This window comes from Triplophysa rosa, linkage group LG13 (assembly GCF_024868665.1).
Source record: "Triplophysa rosa linkage group LG13, Trosa_1v2, whole genome shotgun sequence".
In the NCBI taxonomy this organism is placed as follows: domain Eukaryota; kingdom Metazoa; phylum Chordata; class Actinopteri; order Cypriniformes; family Nemacheilidae; genus Triplophysa; species Triplophysa rosa.
This window is the reverse complement of record NC_079902.1, coordinates 15,334,978-15,352,662: the sequence shown is the minus strand read 5'-3', so window position 1 is coordinate 15,352,662 and position 17,685 is coordinate 15,334,978. Positions and strand designations below refer to the sequence as shown.

General features: G+C 36.3%; 4 protein-coding genes across 9 annotated transcripts in view; 3 read left to right on the top strand and 1 right to left on the bottom strand.

Annotated features, from left to right (window-relative positions):
• zgc:101583 (uncharacterized protein LOC494104 homolog) overlaps positions 1–14,266 on the top strand; it is a 191,339-nt gene extending 177,073 nt beyond the window's left edge. Inside the window, exons 1-6 of one of the 3 annotated variants that reach the window (XM_057348953.1) lie at positions 11,394–11,471; positions 11,984–12,125; positions 12,657–12,713; positions 13,179–13,269; positions 13,361–13,521; positions 13,606–14,266. In XM_057348953.1, the coding sequence (XP_057204936.1) occupies positions 11,984–12,125; positions 12,657–12,713; positions 13,179–13,269; positions 13,361–13,521; positions 13,606–14,258 (1,104 nt within the window). In that variant the 5' untranslated portion in view covers positions 11,394–11,471 and the 3' untranslated portion in view covers positions 14,259–14,266. Of the gene's footprint in view, positions 1–11,393; positions 11,472–11,983; positions 12,126–12,469; positions 12,507–12,656; positions 12,714–13,178; positions 13,270–13,360; positions 13,522–13,605 lie in introns of those variants that run through there. The other 2 variants (XM_057348954.1, XM_057348955.1) reach the window with 2 other exon arrangements.
• Positions 1,220–10,991, top strand: btk (Bruton agammaglobulinemia tyrosine kinase). 3 transcript variants are annotated; one of them, XM_057348942.1, is made up of 18 exons: positions 1,220–1,322; positions 5,376–5,538; positions 5,733–5,837; positions 6,220–6,301; positions 6,469–6,597; positions 7,448–7,509; positions 7,773–7,960; positions 8,272–8,334; positions 8,440–8,494; positions 8,599–8,681; positions 8,887–9,014; positions 9,104–9,178; positions 9,261–9,432; positions 9,529–9,745; positions 9,828–9,892; positions 10,016–10,134; positions 10,218–10,304; positions 10,480–10,991. In XM_057348942.1, exons 2-18 carry the CDS (start codon positions 5,392–5,394, stop codon positions 10,488–10,490), a joined length of 1,788 nt encoding a protein of 595 aa, XP_057204925.1. In that variant the 5' UTR covers positions 1,220–1,322; positions 5,376–5,391; the 3' UTR covers positions 10,491–10,991. The 3 variants fall into 3 exon arrangements, with proteins under 3 accessions (XP_057204925.1, XP_057204923.1, XP_057204924.1); XM_057348940.1 differs by having other exon boundaries at positions 10,218–10,375; XM_057348941.1 differs by lacking the exon at positions 1,220–1,322 and adding an exon at positions 4,442–4,544 and having other exon boundaries at positions 10,218–10,375.
• Positions 14,267–15,185: 919 nt separating the features above from the next.
• On the bottom strand, positions 15,186–16,338 carry timm8a (translocase of inner mitochondrial membrane 8 homolog A (yeast)). The gene is made up of 2 exons (XM_057348958.1): positions 16,111–16,338; positions 15,186–15,348 (listed from the first exon to the last, which is right to left on the bottom strand). Exons 1-2 carry the CDS (start codon positions 16,219–16,221, stop codon positions 15,187–15,189), a joined length of 273 nt encoding a protein of 90 aa, XP_057204941.1. The 5' UTR covers positions 16,222–16,338; the 3' UTR covers position 15,186.
• LOC130563451 (cytochrome b-c1 complex subunit 8) lies at positions 16,339–17,407 on the top strand. Of its 2 annotated transcripts, none has more exons than XM_057348959.1 (3): positions 16,339–16,445; positions 16,958–17,129; positions 17,229–17,407. In XM_057348959.1, exons 2-3 carry the CDS (start codon positions 16,976–16,978, stop codon positions 17,321–17,323), a joined length of 249 nt encoding a protein of 82 aa, XP_057204942.1. In that variant the 5' UTR covers positions 16,339–16,445; positions 16,958–16,975; the 3' UTR covers positions 17,324–17,407. The 2 variants fall into 2 exon arrangements, with proteins under 2 accessions (XP_057204942.1, XP_057204943.1); XM_057348960.1 differs by lacking the exon at positions 16,339–16,445 and adding an exon at positions 16,472–16,569.
• Positions 17,408–17,685: the final 278 nt, after the last annotated feature.

The following is a 17,685-nucleotide window of genomic DNA, read 5'->3' as shown; positions in this document are numbered from 1 at the left end:
GAAAAAACTAGATGCCGCATTAGCATCTGTTTCTATGGGATGCTATACGTAGGTTGGCTGCCATATTGGAACGGTGCGAGCCTGAACATTCAAAATCAAGCTGACAGTGTATGATGATGAAAACCTATTTATTGATGTGGAAACTCAAACATTATATCTGCTACACTAACACATGACAACAACGAAAGGTTATCCCATTTTTGGGGAATTTAAATCCCTGTGGTTTTCACAGCCATGGCTGCGCAGCGCAGTACTGGAGAGCTGGGGCATTCTAGGCCGTTTCTCAATATGCGTTCTTCAGCGGCCTTGTGTCCTTGTGTTCTCGCTCTACGTCATCAATAACCATCAAAGTCCGTTCCAATGCTCAAGAACACAAGTACAGAGATGAAAAGTACCCGGATGTGTTCTCGATATCAAGGATGCATCAAATGCAGCCTTGCGCGCGTACGGAACCCACTTGACGTCCCAGAAGTCATTCTTGGCGCGTCCATCCAAGTTCGATCTTCCGAGGCTGCCTCGCAAGACCGGTCTCCGCGAGAACACAAGTCCGTTCTTTGCGTTCTTGGAATTGAGAAACGACCCTAGTCAACGGTGAGTGACATCAGTGGACCGTTCCAAGATGGCGGACACGTCTATGTGCCCGGAGTGCCTGAATGTGGCATCTAGTTATTTATATGTATGGAATTTAGCTAAATAATTGTGCAAGTAGCTGATCTTTCACTGATCGCTATAGCGCCGCCATGTGTCTTGGAGGTACAGGTTGTGGATATTTATCCCGTCTGTAAGTGACAATTTCATTTTTGTCATCCTGCGCCATATGACAATAAAACCAATACAAATAATTATTTTTTAAGCATTGACATATTTTGGAGGCATTTTAGTCTTTCCTCAGAACACCAAATGAGTGTTTTGAACTATTATATATAATAGTGTAGTTCATATTCTGGCATAGCCCTCTATAATAATTAAAATAACCAAAAGAATATAAAAGCTTTTATTGACTAATTTTATTAATAATCTTGTTTATCAAAAGAGCCATGTTTAAAATTAAGCACTTTTGCCGTTCTAAAACAGCATATCAGATATGTTATTAGACTCAGGCTGCATGCAAGTGTCACCATATTTGTGTGAAACTGTTAACACAGCCCTGCATGAGCGACAGTATGAAAATGAGCAGGAAGCAAAAAGGGAACTGCATGAAGTTCTGTGGTAGGGTGGAGTTTGGTCCACTGTTGATTCACATTCAGTGTCCAGTTTATCAAGCTGCTCTTCGTCTGAAACGCATCTCACCCTGGTGCCAGATCACACTGGAGAAAAAAGAGGTAGGATTTCTTATATGTCTTTAATAGTTTAAAACTTGGGTCCCTCTTTTAAAGACCAAATTGGTGTAATTTACCAGAGATTAGTGCAAACTGTAATTAGATTTTCACCGTGTAGACATTGAGAGGTGCTATTACTAGAAGAGAAAGTAACACATCTCAAAGAACAAAGTTATATTTAATAAATACGATCCTGCTTGTCTTTGCTCTTACAAAAACAATGAGCATGTGTGAAAAGCCACTTAACATTTAAAGCAAAAAGGAAAGACACTCCACGATAGTAAAATGGCTTAACTAATCCATTTGAGCTCTTCTCAGACTGTTTCTTTTTAACACTTAAGGTGTTTTTCTCTTCGCACCCTATTTACGGTTTAACCATCATGTTTCATGGTCATTCTAAGCAAATCAACATTCCAGCACTGTATTAAATTGATCTTCTATGCAAATTAAGCTGTTACAAGGTAATACTAAGGGTCTTGTTCTGGCCTACATTTGTAAACCCAAGAGAATAAAAGTACATATGCAATAATAGTTTAAAACTCTTTAGTCAGAAATATATACATAACTAATTGACCTTATGCATGTGTCCATTTGGAATATAGGAACCCTCTATAGCAGTGATAGACAAGGAGGTTTATCAGAATCAGAATCAGAAGAGCTTTATTGCCAAGTGTGCTTGCACACACAAGGAATTTTCTTTGGTGTTGGAAGCTTCTAGTACAGACATTCAACACAATGACAATACAATATAATAAGATTTACAGTCTAAAAGATTCTAAAATTATTATCGTATTAATTGGGATCTTTAGCCTATATTTAGGAAGACACTTTAATATAAAAATTACAAAAAATGAGAAGAAGAATATATAACCAGGTAAATATCAATAAATACCCAGGAAAACGTATATGAAAATAAATAACTGACATTTTGATTTAGCTTCACCACAAAAATAAAAATAACAAAAGAAATTTTGAAAAAATGAAAAAACTAAGAAAATGTAGGCAAACATACTCTTATGAATTCTTTTAGACACCGTATTATAAGGCTAAATGCATAGTAAAATAGTTATATATTAGCATAACTGTCACATATCTAGCATCTTGTGCTTTACATTGACCTAGAACACAATGAAATAGCCTGATCTCACGGGCATTTGTAAGTGTTTAACAAGGTGTCTAGTTCGTATGAATTTGTACAATGTGAATCACACAAAAACGTATGATAGTAAGAATGAAGCCCCTCCCCTAACCCCACCCCTAAACATAAACGTCACTGGCACAAAAGTAAATTGTACTAAAACATATGAATGGGATCGTACGTATTCATATGACTTGGCCACCTAGAAAAATAAAAGTCTAGTAAGTGACATTTAGTGTTTATTTATATTTATGAAGATGCTTTAATCCATCGCATAGAGGGTGGGATTATAATTTCAGTGCAAAAAAAAAATGTCAGTGCTAGCAGGCTAAAGTTGGTGTGTTTTGTTAGTATATTGTATGCAGTGTTGGGTAAGTTACTCTGAAAAAGTAATTAATTACTAGTTACTAATTACATATTCAATAGTGTAATTAGATTACTGTACAAATTACTCTCTCCAAAAAGTATTTAGTTACTTATTACTGATTACTTTCTATATCCTACGTCAACCTTGATTAGTTAAGTGATTCAAGGATAGACATGAAATGGCTCTTTTAATTCATTCAAATAAATAATATTAAACTACATAAAGTACTCTTATTAACTGACCAAAGTATTACAAATGTGAGAATTATACATTAAAGTACAGATTTTAAAGTTAGACTTTGAATTTTGATGTCAATTCCACTATTGCTCACACATATATTACACAAAGTATTTAGTTTAATTACATCAAAAGTAACTGTAATTAAATTACAGAAAAATAAGAGTAATCCCTTACTTTATTTTTTCAAGGGAAAAGTAATTAAATTACAGTAACTAATTACTTAGTAACTAGTTACACCCAACACTGATTGTATGTGCTTCCTCCCAGAAACGCAACCCATGACCTGGCCAGCAGTTTACTGTATCAGCTGAGTTAAATTACTGAGTGTAAATTACGTTTTTTTTTTGCTAAACCTCTAACAGTGCACAGCAAACCGAAACAACAGCGACTTTAACTTTAATAGCATGCTCAAAATAATGTAATATAAATGAACGCTGTGACATAAAAAGCAGAGTAAACATGCAAGCGAACCATTAGTATGAAACCACAGAGGTGTAGATAAATTGTGGTGTAACTCTATCTTTTGCCATGCGCCTCCCTCCTAACATCAGCAATGCACAAATACTTATCATTCAGGAACCTTATAGACACAGGACATTCTAGATGGTTCCTGTTGCACAACAACACTTTCAATGAACTCAATACCACTAAGCGAGTATGGTAGCAATCTTATTCTATGTTTACTTTTTGAAGAATGCATAACAAGCAATCATTCCAACAATAGTCATACTAAAAAAGCAAAGAACAGTGAACAGTTTGATCTAAAATAAGGATCCAGATTCCCTGACACTTTGTAATCCTCTATTTAAATAGTTTGGTATTACAGAAACTTGGTCTTCCTAAGAGATAGTAGCCTAGTTCTGGGTAGGTTTGTGCAACATCTGTCATGAAAAACCCCCTTGATGTGAAACAGAGACAAGCTTAACAGTATTTATCTGACTCGTAACTGCATACTGATGCCGATACAAGTTTCCCCTTCCTCTGTATCACAACACTGATGCAACTTCCCTCTGAGTTCCACAGTGTCGGTGCTTGTAAGTCACAGGCCTTTTAAAAGTTTACACGACGAACAAAGTTGCTAAAACCAGAACGTGTTACACTGGAGGCCTGACTCAACAATGTTGTTATACTGGTAAAGACTCTGTTTAAAACATGCACTTGTGATTCGTCAACAACTGTGCATTGTGAATATTAACCCACAGTACAGCGTAGCTGTAATTTTGTTAAGCTTTTTATCACAAAGCATTTGTCTTAAAAGTGTTAAACTAGAGGTTGGTTCAGTGGCGGCAGAAGAAACCAGGAAATTCTGTGTTGGTTTTAAATAGGCACTTCAGCTTCTCTACCGCACAGATGACTCAGCATTTAACAACTACATGAGAGAAACTGACGTTCAAGAGTATTAATATGGAGGCATTGAAAGCAATGAGGAACATACAGTAACATATTGAGATTAGAGGATTCTTACGTAGACGATACTGAGGTAAATGCTTCTCTATACTAAAACTTTTCCTTGTCTACGCAAAGAAAAATAATCTTCCATTAGCCTCTAAAGTTTGCAAAACCAAGTCAGAGATTACAAACTGTAATAGTTAAAGGGCTCTGTAACAAGGTCATTAAATGATTAACAAATGCTGATGGTTTTTTCTTAACACATACTTTCTCACCTGTCCCATTTGCTGGAATCAATGGGGTCATTGTGCAGTAGCCTAATGTTCTAAATCCACAGCAGCAGTTTAATAAGCAGTTTCATTTTTGGATTGTAGATAGGAAAGAGTAGTGATATTTGGGTTGGCCAGATAGACCAGAGCAGGAAGAAATATTCAAAGGAAATGGATGATATAAATGAGGAAATATTGGCAACAAAGACATCATTCATACATGAGGGTTCATGCAAATGAATCCTAATCATCTGTTGAACAGGGAAAACCAGGATGTAGGATAAAATGAAAACCACCCAAATACATGTATTTAAAGTAAAAGAAGACACTAACATTTTGTATATTGATGCAGCAGACAAATTGTCATAAAATGCATTTTCTATTTAAACCAAACAAGTACATGTTCAATTTCACAACCTTAGAAAACAAAACATCATGTTCCATGAAGTGGAAACAACAATAAATCATATAAAATAAAATCCACTTGGATTGATTTAAGCAATTTTATTTGTACCATTCTTCATAAACATCTAGATTAATAAATAACAATATCACAAAATAGAGAAGTCATCACTCTAATATATAATGTCAGCATGGTTTTACATCCTTATGTTCATCAAGGATAACTCATTATCTTTTTTTGTTTCCTCAAGATTACATCAGATTTAAATGAACATGCCAGACAGCATTCTGGAGGAGATTTTTATAAAACGGTCCCAGCAAAAGAAGAAGACTTCGCCTTTAAACTTCAAAGAGAGGTTGTTTGTACTCACACAGGACAAGATCTCCTATTATGATTATGATGTTGATAAAGGGGTAAGCAAGAATGCTATTAAAATATCTTCTGTTTCACTAGGAGACGTGTGAATGTGTGGAGGATGTTTTGGAAAAAAGCTCTTGGTTTGAATAGATTGTTCCAAACCACTGACCAAAGTTCCAGGATGTTAAAACTGTGTCCAAATCCAAACAGTGGATGTTTTCATAACACAACTCTCCTATTGACTTTGTAGAAAAGGAAAGGACTTAAGGGTTATGTGGACACTGAAAAGATTAAATGTGTGGCGATTGTGTTATCGGATGACAACACACCTCCTGAACGACTCTACCCTTTTCAGGTGGGTCTGTGTGAAGAATGACACATTAACTATACGTGTATGTTCATTATGTGTCTATAGTTATTATAACGTTTGTTTCTTTGTTGAGAACAACAGTTATCTCGAAAATATATGCTAACACCTATTTTAAGATATTTTACATTAGTATAAATAATTATTAGGCAGATAGTAAAACAGCTTTTTTAGGCTTTTAACCAGCTGAGAGTCACCGTGCAGAAGTGAAACTTTGTCTCTTCTGAGTCTGAAATCAGAGGAACCACAGAGCTCAACAGGTGCTGACTCTGTAAATGCACGAGACAGAAGAAAACTGCGCTGTTCTTCAGTAACTTTTTAGCTCAAAAAGTGTTTCAAACCACAGATTTTCTGATTTCTTTTTGCTTAGATAATCTATGACGAAGGTCCCCTGTATATATTTGCAAAGTCAGACCAAGTTCGAAAGCAGTGGATACGGGAATTAAAGAACGGTCAGTATGTTTATCAAGTCCAGCAGTCAAATTAAGCCACATTTATATTGGCTACATTACAGAAACAATAAGGAAATAAATATAAAGACTTCCCATAACTTTTTATGTCCTATGCAAAATCAAGTGTTGATTTAATGTAAATAACTTTCTGTACACCTGTTTAAAAGTGATCCAGTCCAACAAGGACCTGATGCAGAAGTTCCATCCTCGTTTCTGGGAAGATGGCATGTGGAAGTGTTGCAAGCAGGAGGTTAAACAGGCTATGGGTTGCCGAGTGACGGAGAGCAAAAATGGAGGTCTGTAGAGGCAGCAAAGTAAAAAATACATTAGCACACTCTTGTGGTTCAAAATGGCAGCATTGTTTTGTCATTTTAACACTTAAAGTCCCTGTGAACTGTAAGTTGCGATCGTTTTTACTTTCATATTTTGACGCATTTCCGAGTGAAATTGAATTTCTAATGAGAAACATAATGGGCGTGTCTTTCGTCTTTCTCTGCGATTTGATTGGATGTATAAAAACAGCCTTCGTATTTTGAAATGAACTGGCAGCAGACTGACACTTGAAGGGGAAAAGATAACGGATGCTCCCCAAGCCGTCTAACATACGTCATTTAAGATGGATTGTCATTACAGGAAGGAAGTGCATTTTCAGATTTTAAGTAAAGATTATGAGGGCACACGAATGTTAAAAAGAGAATGACCCATATTGAAAAACTATTTACAAAAACGCTGCAATATTTCATGACAAAATAGGCATTGTAATTTTTAATTTCACTGGGACTTTAAAGGAATAGTTCACCCAAAAATGAAAATGTCACCATTTACTTACCCTCAATCTGTTCCAAAACTGTATAAAATTCTTTGTGTTGAACACAAAAAGAAGATATTTTGAAGAATATGGAAAACTTAACAGTTCTAGGGCACCATCGACTACCATAGTAGTTTTTTAGTCAAGTCAACAGTGCCCCAGAACTGTTTGGATACCAATATTCTTCAAAATATCTTAAAATATTTGTAATGTAAATGATGACAGAATTTTTCATTTTTGGGTAAACTATCCCGTTAAGTTTGATGCCTATTGCTTATTATAAAAAGCATTCGGCAATCATATGTTTTATTGCATGTTGACATCTCACTCTTTTTAAGGCTTTCTGAATAGAGATAATAAGAGTATTTCCAGAAAGCCACTTCCACCTACACCTGAAGAGGTCGGTAACTCATCTTTTCCACATTTACATTTATGCATTTGGCAGACGCTTTTATCCAAAGAGACTTACATTGCATTGTATTATACATTTGTTTCTGACTATGTGCAATCCCCTGGGATCGAACCCATGAGCTTGACATTGCTAGTGCCATGCTCTATAACTACTGAGCCACAGGAAAGCAAAATGTTTTCCAAAATGTACATGCCGTCATGTCATGTCAGATTTGCTCCTGAAAACTGATCTGTGTTACCTTCCTGCCTTAGGAAAAGTTGCCCCGGCCATTGCCCCCCCAGCCACCCGTGCCCTCAGGCTTCAGCTTGGGCATGACTGTTATAGCTGAATATGAATACACACCAATGGCGTCACACGATTTGGAGTTGAGGAAGGATGAGGAGTACACGCTCTTAGAAATCAATGATCCCAACTGGTTTAGAGCTAGAGATAAATACGGGTATGAGACTGCGCTAATGATCACATATTTATTTGTCAATACACTCCAGCAAGTTACCATTTAAACATAATGTCAGTTCAAGCTATCCCTTTGCTCTACACTGATAGACATCAAGATCTAAACGTTGCAAATGTCAGAACGAGTTCTATAAACCCAGCTGTCAAAGTATTTGCATACCAGATGAAACTTTTACAGGATGTGGGCTTAAGGTAGTCACGTGGAACTAGCTGTCCAATTAGAGCTGTGTCTATATTATATGTCCTCTCAGATATGAAAATCATTAACATTTTCATGCTTATCACTATTTACAGAAATGAAGGATATATTCCAAGTAACTATATTGCTCAGGCCTTGAATGGATTGGAGAAATACGAGTAAGTAGATGTGAGCTGACATCAACTTTAAATAACTTTATACACAGTCATTTTAACTTCATCTGGAGTTCCCACCTTAAATTAAGTAATTTGCTTTTTTCATAGTTGGTACTGCAAGAACATTAACCGTAGCCAAGCTGAGAATTTATTAAAAACAGAAGTGAGTACAGAGCTATGCTGGCTATCAAAAAAAATATTTTCAATTTTTATATACAGTATACTATACTCTGTTTAATCACTCTTCTGTATTGTCATTCAAAACAGAATAAAGACGGTGGTTTCCTAGTGAGAGATTCTGGCAAATTTACTGGAAAATACACTGTCTCTGTGTTTACCAAGGTTGGTGGGTAAGTTTAATTTATAGCATCTGCAGAACGTTTGTCTTAAGAGTTAATGTATCAAAACCAAACCACAATGCAAAACTTGGATGAGCCCCATCACTGTTTCCGCTGAGAAAATTGAGGGACAAATTCTCTGTGTAAGAGGGATTGAAGATATCGCTGTAATCTCAAAGGTAAAGTGGCACTAACTTCTCACTAACATTCCTTCCAGCGAGACTGTTGGCAACTGCAGACACTACAACATATGCGTCAACGCACAAGATCAGTTCTATCTAGCAGAGAACCACAACTTCAGCACTATCCCAGAGCTTATCATTTACCATCAGCACAATGCAGCGGGTAAATGTTACCATTTGTACTCATATGCAAATACACTATGACATTATGAGTCTAAAAGTGCTTAATCAAAATAAATGTATCCATGTCAGGTCTGGTAAGCAGACTAAAACACATTGTGTCAAACCGGACTGAGCATGCTCCATCTACGGCAGGTCTGGGCTATGGTGAGTTCACATTTGACTGATAAAAATCTCACTGTAAAGGAAGTGCTAAAATTCTTTCTTTTTGTCCCATTTTTTATTCCAGGAGGCTGGGAGATTGATCCTCGACAGCTTACGTTTATCAGAGAACTCGGCAATGGGCAGTTCGGTGTGGTGAAATATGGGAAGTGGCAAGGCCGTCATGATGTGGCCATTAAAATGGTAAAAGAGGGCTCGATGTCTGAGGACGACTTCATTGAGGAGGCTAAGGTCATGATGTAAGTACAACCAAAGTGTATTATTGATCATCTATGTTATCTATCACAGACTAAGGTTGCGTATTCGCCATTTTAAATCGTCTGTATAATTTTTAGGAAACTCTGTCATGAAAACCTGGTGCAGCTCTATGGCGTATGCACAAAACAAAGACCCATTTATATAGTCACTGAGTATCTTGCCAATGGATGTCTGTTGAACTACTTACGGGACGGACTGCAACACCCCACTGGTATTATGCTTCTTGAGATGTGTAAAGATATCAGTGAGGGTATGGCCTACTTGGAGGCCAATCAGTACATTCATAGAGACCTGGTGCGTAAAACATAAATATTTGTGATCTGGAAGATAAAAGGTTGGAAAATATGATGTTATATGGATTTACGTTTGTTTGTAGGCTGCTAGAAACTGTTTAGTAGATTCAAACGGAACCATTAAAGTGACAGATTTCGGATTGTCAAGGTAAGACAGTTTTATGCATAAAACAGAGCACTAGTTTTCTCAATTTAACCTACAAAATGATTCCTTAGGCTTTTATTAAACAAAGAAATCATTGTCTTTCTAAGTAACCTTCTGTAATTACAGGTATGTTTTGGATGATGAGTACTTGAGCTCTGCGGGCTCAAAGTTCCCTGTGCGCTGGTCTCCACCTGAAGTCCTCCTTTATTGCAAGTTTAGCAGCAAGTCAGACATCTGGGCATTTGGTGCGTCATCTTTACCTATTGTCAAAACAATAGTTTCATTTTCTCTTTACTTAACTTTTCTCTTTGCATAACTGTTTTCACAGGTGTTTTGATGTGGGAGGTTTATACTCTGGGTAGAATGCCGTATGAGCGGTGGAACAACACAGAGATAGTAGAGAAAATATCAACAGGTCAGCGTCTTTATCGCCCACAAATGGCCAATGAGAGAGTTTATTCCCTAATGATGAGCTGTTGGCATGAGGTACAAACTAGTGGAAACACTTGGTGAACTAAAAGTGTCATTAGTGTAAATCATATGTAGAATGATATATGAAATCAAAATGATTACCCTCTTTTTCTTTATAGAGAGCAGATGAACGGCCCACCTTTCAGGACCTTGTCGTGATCATCAAGGATTTGCTTTTCAATATGTAAAAGTTGATGACCATAAACACAACTGCAGTGAACCCTTGTTCAATAAGGTTATATATTTACAAAAGTGTATGGTCAACAAGAATTTATATAAAAACTGTTCACTTAATAAATTACTTTGAACAGAAGAACCCAATAATGTGAATGCATTTAATGAAAATATAACTGTTCGTTCTTGAATACGCTCAATGAAATGTAATTTCCCATTTAACAATGAAGTATTTTCCTTAAATGTTTGTAACGAAATTCTATATTTATAAAATCCCCTCAGTAAATTTAATATGAAACTATTATTAATAGCCTTATAAAAGTTGCTTCAACAACAATAAAACTAAAATTCAGGATTGCATGCCTTTCATGTATATAGTGCCTGCATTTATTTTTACAGTTAATTTAACTCCATTTTCATTAAAAAAAAAAAAACATTAGTTAACCTTAGTTACAAAGCAGCATCTATGAGAAAAGTTTAAGTCTTGCTGTGTAAATATTGCTTTTAAACCACATCCTATTCTGTGGTTAGATTCTCATATTTAAATAAAAAGACGTATGTGTGAATACAATTAATAAAATAAGAACTGTTTTTAAGATGCTTTTGACTGATTTCCTTTTCATGCTGTTGTAATTCACATTCTAATTGTTTGTCTTTGTGATCATTAGTCACAAACAGTTTGTTTTGACACTTTTTGATATGCTAATAAGCTAAAAAGTATGCAATTAAATAAGACGATGTATTATCTAATGATCTATTATTAAGGTCTCAGCTCCAACATTACTTTGTTCATAACATTGCTGTCTTTATATGAAATGCCTACATCACCTGGCAGTTATGAGTTGAGAGTATCTGGCAACCCGGGTTACAGTCACTTTACCAGGAAGTTTACCCAGACGAGACGAGAAACGCCACCGATGGGCGACGCGATGAGGAGGTTTGTCTTTTAAAAACCAATTACAATTTATATATTTTAGTGTGTTTAACAAACATTTGTAAATTAAAACAAATAAGCAATATAACCTAAAGCGATGTTTCCTGCTAGAGTAAAATACGACTAATGTTAATCGTGCCCAAAATCTTCCATGTTCATGTTAATAGTAACGTTTTATATTTTGCGTTTTTGGCAATGCTGTAACAATGTGTAACGTTAGTCGTAAATGTATAATGCAGATTAGTCTATATTTTATTGTTTTGGAGAACTGGCTCTGTGTAAAACCAGGAGTCACATGATTCGCTTCCCTTTCTGTTTCATTGCTGTGTTTCAAAACGTAGTGAGCTGCCTACCTAGACATCATTATGGACGTTATATGCGCTCGCAAACTGGGCTTCCTCGGAACACTCCCATCATGTCTACAATGCTGTCTAGTTAGGCGGCTCAATATGTTTAAAACGGAGACGTCGATGTAACTTCAGTGTATAACAGACTTTTATTATAACTACATTTAGATGGATTCCGATGCAGCACACAGCTCTGACTTCTACACTGGTTTGGCGCTTGCTGTAAGCTCCACCATATTCATCGGATGTAGCTTTATATTGAAAAAGAAAGGGCTGTTGCGACTCGCAAAAAAAGGCTCTACTAGAGCAGGTAGGTCTGTTAAAGGGATAGTTCACACAAAAATGAAAATTCTGTCATGAATTACTCTGTATACATTAAATCTGTATACATTTATTTGTTTGGTCGCACACAGAGAAATATATTTGGAAGAATGCTTGTAACCAAACAGTTCTTGGACCCCATTGACTACCATAGTAGTAAATATACAGTGGTAGTCAAAGTGCCCCAGAAATGTTTGCTTTCCTACATTCTTCAAAGTATCTTTTTTTGTGTTCAACAGAACGAAGTCATTTTTCCTACTATGGTATTCAATGGTGGCCAAGAACTGTTTGTTTACAAGCATTCTTCCAAATTTCTTTCTCTGTGTTCATCAGAACGAAGACATTTATACAGATTGTGAACAACTCGAAGGTGAGTAACTGATGACAGAATTTTTATTTTTGGGTGAACTGTCCCTTTAAATTCTTCAGACAATAACAATATCTTAACTATTTGTCTAAACTGTGATTGAGTATGCTTCTTTTTTTTTCTTTTGTCTAATCTGTTCTTTCTATCATTTAGGTCAAGGAGGATATGCATATCTGAAAGAATGGATGTGGTGGGCAGGACTTTTATCAAGTATGACATAAAAATAGTTTTTATTTAAGGACGCACGCTTGTTTAATGTATTTGCTGAATTACACACTTTGCAGGGATTCATGGCTAGGGCTGTCAAACGATTAATCACGATTAATCGCATCCAGAATAAAAGTTTGTCTTTACATAATGTATGTCTGCGTACTGTGCATATTAATTTTGTATTTATAAACACATACATATATATTTAGGAAATATTTACATGTATTTATTTATATTTACCCATAACTTATGTTGATAAAATTTTATATTTTTCTTAAAAACATCCATGTACGTATATGTTTTTATAAATACAAAATGAATATGCACAGTACACAGACATATATTATGTAAACACAAACTTTTATTTTGGATGCGATTATTGTTTAACAGACCTATTCATGAGTCTTGATAGTGAATTATTGCTTTCCCAACATGCATTTTAAAATGTAAATTTTTCATTTTTAGTGGGAATAGGTGAGGCGGCTAATTTCGCAGCATATGCATTTGCGCCTGCCACTTTGGTAACGCCTCTGGGAGCATTGAGTGTTTTGGTCAGGTAAATTAATTGAATATTATTTATAATTTGGTCTCTATAGTGTCAAATGAAAGAATTCTTTGAATGCACTTTGAATGTTGAATCTTTTCAGTGCTGTCCTCTCATCATACTTCCTGGGTGAGCGACTAAATGTCCACGGAAAAATAGGCTGCTTGCTGTGCATCTTTGGCTCCACAGTTATGGTCCTCCATGCTCCACAAGAGGAAGAGGTTGCCTCCTTGAGCGCAATGGCAGAGAAACTAAAAGATCCAGGTACCATAAAACGATTTCAACCAGCACTTGTAATATTGATATTGTCAAATCAGATTTTTATTGTCTCTCTTACGTGTATTACAGGATTCATTGCTTATGCTGTCTGCATTGTTGTGAGCAGCCTGGTTCTGATGTTCATCGTCGCACCACGCTATGGTCAGAAGAACGTGCTAGTGTACATCCTCATCTGCTCTGTCATTGGCTCACTGTCCGTGTCCTGTGTGAAAGGCCTAGGCATCGGCATTAAAGAGCTGGTAGCTGGAATGGCAGTTCTGAAAGAGCCGTTGTTTTGGGCTCTGCTCATATTCCTTGTGATCTGCATCAGTATTCAGATAAGCTACCTTAATAAGGCCCTTGACATATTTAACACCTCTATCGTTACGCCTATTTATTATGTGTTCTTTACTACGTCTGTCATGGCCTGTTCAGCCATTTTGTTTAAAGAGTGGCTTCGTATGTCCATTGACGGGGCCACTGGAACTGTTAGTGGCTTTCTTACCATCATTATCGGCATTTTTCTTCTTCATGCTTTCAAAGACATCAATTTCACCTTGGACTCTTTGCCTCTGTATCTGCATCACGGCCTTCAAGGTGGCACATGCAGTCAACCATATGTTGCTTTGCCAACTGAGGAGAGAATTACTCGGGACGAAAGCAATCTGACGAAGGAAAGAAGCATGAAGGGCTTTTATCCCGAGAGCTCAGTAAAGAGTAGCAATGGCACATTTATTACTTAGAAACTATCGATATTTTTACTATATGCAAGGGTACAAATATACGGAGCCTTTAAAACTTTGAGATTACTTAAATTTGCATTTCTCTTTAACAGTTTACAAGTTTAGGTACTTCTCTGGCATATCGTCATGTGCAATTGCTATTTCCATCTTGCCAATTTTTTATTTTGCTATTTTTTATGCTATTGGTATTTTTCGAGTAGCACGGATGTGCAGAGTTTTATAATAAATAGAAAACGTATGTGTAGAACAGTTTATAATAGTCTGCCCTACATCATAGTCTTAATAAATGTTGTATTATTTATTTCAGATCAGAAACAGTTGCAGCCTGCCCTTGTATGGGTTTACATAGGTTTAATTCATAGGAAAATCTTGTTAAAATTGAATTAATTCTTTCTTTTATTTATCTTTTATAAGTGTCTGTATAAGGAATTTTAATAAATGCAATAAACAAACTTATTACAAACAACTTATTTGTCTTTCCAAGTCATTTTTACACATCATATGAAGTTGCATCTGTCCAACAATTTCAACAGACATGGTATAAGACCTAGAAGCATTTCCTGTAAGACAATGCAACGCAGATGTGGTGTGAATGAGTTCTGGTGGTCTAAATAGGAAGTCAAAGGAAAGCCTCTTCCATTCCAGATTATCACATCCATACCAACAGAACACTCCAAAGTGATGTTTCAGGATGTGTGTTATATTTCATTACCAAAGTCCAATTCTATAATGGCTTGCTGAGGGACAGTACATGCATCCTTTTGGTTTACAATATCTGGCCTTCAAAGAAGCAAAATGAGGCACTTTGTCCTTGAGGCAATAACTGAATCTTCATCTCTGTCGTGACAGCTGTTACCTGAAAGTTCTTATGTTGGCACACCACAGCCTCAATTATGGTCTTGTCATCCAGGCAGTGGCTAAGGGTCCACTAGTCCGTCATAGACTCAGTGAAGGATGTTTTACTCCTCTGCGTCTGCTCTAGCCTGTTGAGGATAAATTGACTTGTATCTATGAATCGCTCCACGCAGTTGACAAAACACACCTCTGTCCTGGAGTCAAGCTTTGGACCAGGCTTATCCATGCACTTCTCCTGAAAACACAAATACACAATGGCATCACATTAAAGAAATGATGGAAATGGGGAAAGGGGCAATTCTGTGCAAATGTCGACCTTAAGATGAAAAGTTTTTGCCAATGTCAGATGTCAATATTTGATGGTTTAAGTGTCCATGAAGTCTCTTTTAAAGTTTTTCAAGCATTTTTGTGTTTTAAAGCAAAGTTTTCCATAGACAGGTAAGTGAACTGTCACATACATAAATAGGCACATGAAAATTAAAATAAAATCTGTATTCTGTGGTCTATGAAGAGACATCCCTTCTCCATTTGTTGGGTATTATTGCTTCTGATTTGTGCATTTTATGTCACTAAAATCTTATAAAGTATGTTGTCTCTCAAAGATGAGTGTCCTTTTTGTCACATCCACAACACATGATTTTTTCTCTCTTTTAAAACAGAAAACTTGTGCATAGACTGATGTCTGGACTCTATCAACAAGGGTTTTAGTAAGAAATATACAGAAGATTCAATATATTGATAATAAATGCTCTGAAAATGTATTTTTCAGGTTTTGACAGAAAATGTCACATCCATAAACTGGTATTTAATCCTTTCAATTATTACACCCACCCAAACCTGCATATGTTTTATGTCTCCATGAGCATGATACATTATAAATTATTAACGTACGTACAATACACGAGATTATACATTAGACACTGTCATATCTATCGTTATTCAATCTGATCATGTGGATGCATTTTGCAGCAGACTAGAAGGACAGCACCACTCTTACCCAGCACACTTCTGTCATTTGATGAACCAGCTGTTGAAACCTCTGTTTTTGAGACTCGATCTCGATAAACTGCTGCAGTTGGGGGTCCGCCGTTACTCCTTGATTATCCATGAGGGAAATCAATAGCACTACGAAAAATCACTTACTTGGGGACACCTGACTACTGTCTACCCTGTATCAGCGCCGGAGTTGACCTTCACGTGTTTCAGTAGCCTGGAAACAGTAGAGCGACGGACCAATAAGCTTGAAGCTAACGGGAAGCGGATACGACGCAGGGTTCACGCGCAAGTCGCAGAAGTGATTGCAGGACAAGGGTGTGAGGAGCAGTAAGATTGGTGAATATATAATATTGTCTTGCCTTGAGTTTTATTTTTGAATGGGGAAGTAATGACCTGACAAATAATTTAGCAATTCAGTGTTTGTTTATGAAAGTGGCAGTACGACTTTGAACAGAGACAGGTAGATACAGATGAATGTCAAACAAGGTCTTGCTAAAATTAGCTAGCCTAGCCACAAAATGCACAAGAGTGGCCCGATGTTTTGAAAGAAATCGTATCCTTTCGTATGTGTCAAAATTAACTATTCCTCTCCTTGCCACGTTTAACTCTCATGGTGTTTTTACAGTGTCGCATTGAATTCATGATATCCTAATTGCTGTCTCTCTTTATGCATTAAATTATGCATTTTTATCTGATATCTGTATCACACATACATTATCATAGGTTAATGAGATCTAATGTGTCTGTTCATACCCAGCTAGTCAAAGATTGTTTATTATGATACACTCCAATACGTATTTTGTTATATTTGTTTACGCATCTGAGACGTATTTTTATTATTTTCTTAGATTAGCTTTCTTGGCACTATGGGTCGGCACTTCGGAGATTTGGCAAAGATCAGGCATGTGATTACCTATAGTATTTCCCCCTTTGAGCAGAGGGCTTTCCCAAACTACTTTTCCAAGGGAATCCCAAATGTGTGGAGACGATTTACATCGTCTGTATTCAAGGTTGCACCACGTAAGTCATACATTTACGCTGTAGTATTTATTTTATGTATCGAGAGAAAGATAGAGATTAACTTTGTGTATGAATAAATGTCTGTCTGTTTACCTACAGCTATGGTTCTGATGTACCTGACCTACACATGGGGAAATCATGTCCATGAACAGGGAAAAAGAAAGAACCCTGCAGACTATGAGAATGACCAGTGAAATTACTCAGCTGAAGATGTGTTCTTGTGTGACTTCTTGTTTCTGTACAATTCATCAATAAATAAAATATTTATGGAAAATTAATTTTTGATTTGTTTGCATTATTTCATTTGCAATATATTACCTTACTAATAAATTACTAATTTATGCATGTTATTTGGTAGCTGTGTTTCTTTGCTTCTCAGTTCTTTCTAAACTTTTATTTTTTTATTAAGTATATTTTGCATTTGCACTATGTCATTTTACAAGTAATTATTTGATGCCCTAGGCTTGTTTGTACTTTTTTTGTACTGTCATTTAGTTAGTCATTATTCCTAACACAATCTTGCTGGAGCAACCTGAGTTAAGACTTCCACAAGGAA

Excerpts from the sequence above, each read along its gene's own strand:
- btk (XM_057348940.1), top strand. The coding sequence starts at position 5,392 with ATGAACATGCCAGACAGCATTCTGGAGGAGATTTTTATAAAACGGTCC. Across the intron at positions 7,510-7,772 it reads TTCCACCTACACCTGAAGAG|GAAAAGTTGCCCCGGCCATT; the intron begins GTCGGTAACTCA and ends TTCCTGCCTTAG. Across the intron at positions 9,893-10,015 it reads ACAGATTTCGGATTGTCAAG|GTATGTTTTGGATGATGAGT; the intron begins GTAAGACAGTTT and ends CTGTAATTACAG.
- timm8a (XM_057348958.1), bottom strand. The coding sequence starts at position 16,221 with ATGGATAATCAAGGAGTAACGGCGGACCCCCAACTGCAGCAGTTTATC. Across the intron at positions 15,349-16,110 it reads AAATGACAGAAGTGTGCTGG|GAGAAGTGCATGGATAAGCC; the intron begins GTAAGAGTGGTG and ends TTGTGTTTTCAG.
- LOC130563451 (XM_057348959.1), top strand. The coding sequence starts at position 16,976 with ATGGGTCGGCACTTCGGAGATTTGGCAAAGATCAGGCATGTGATTACC. Across the intron at positions 17,130-17,228 it reads TGTATTCAAGGTTGCACCAC|CTATGGTTCTGATGTACCTG; the intron begins GTAAGTCATACA and ends GTTTACCTACAG.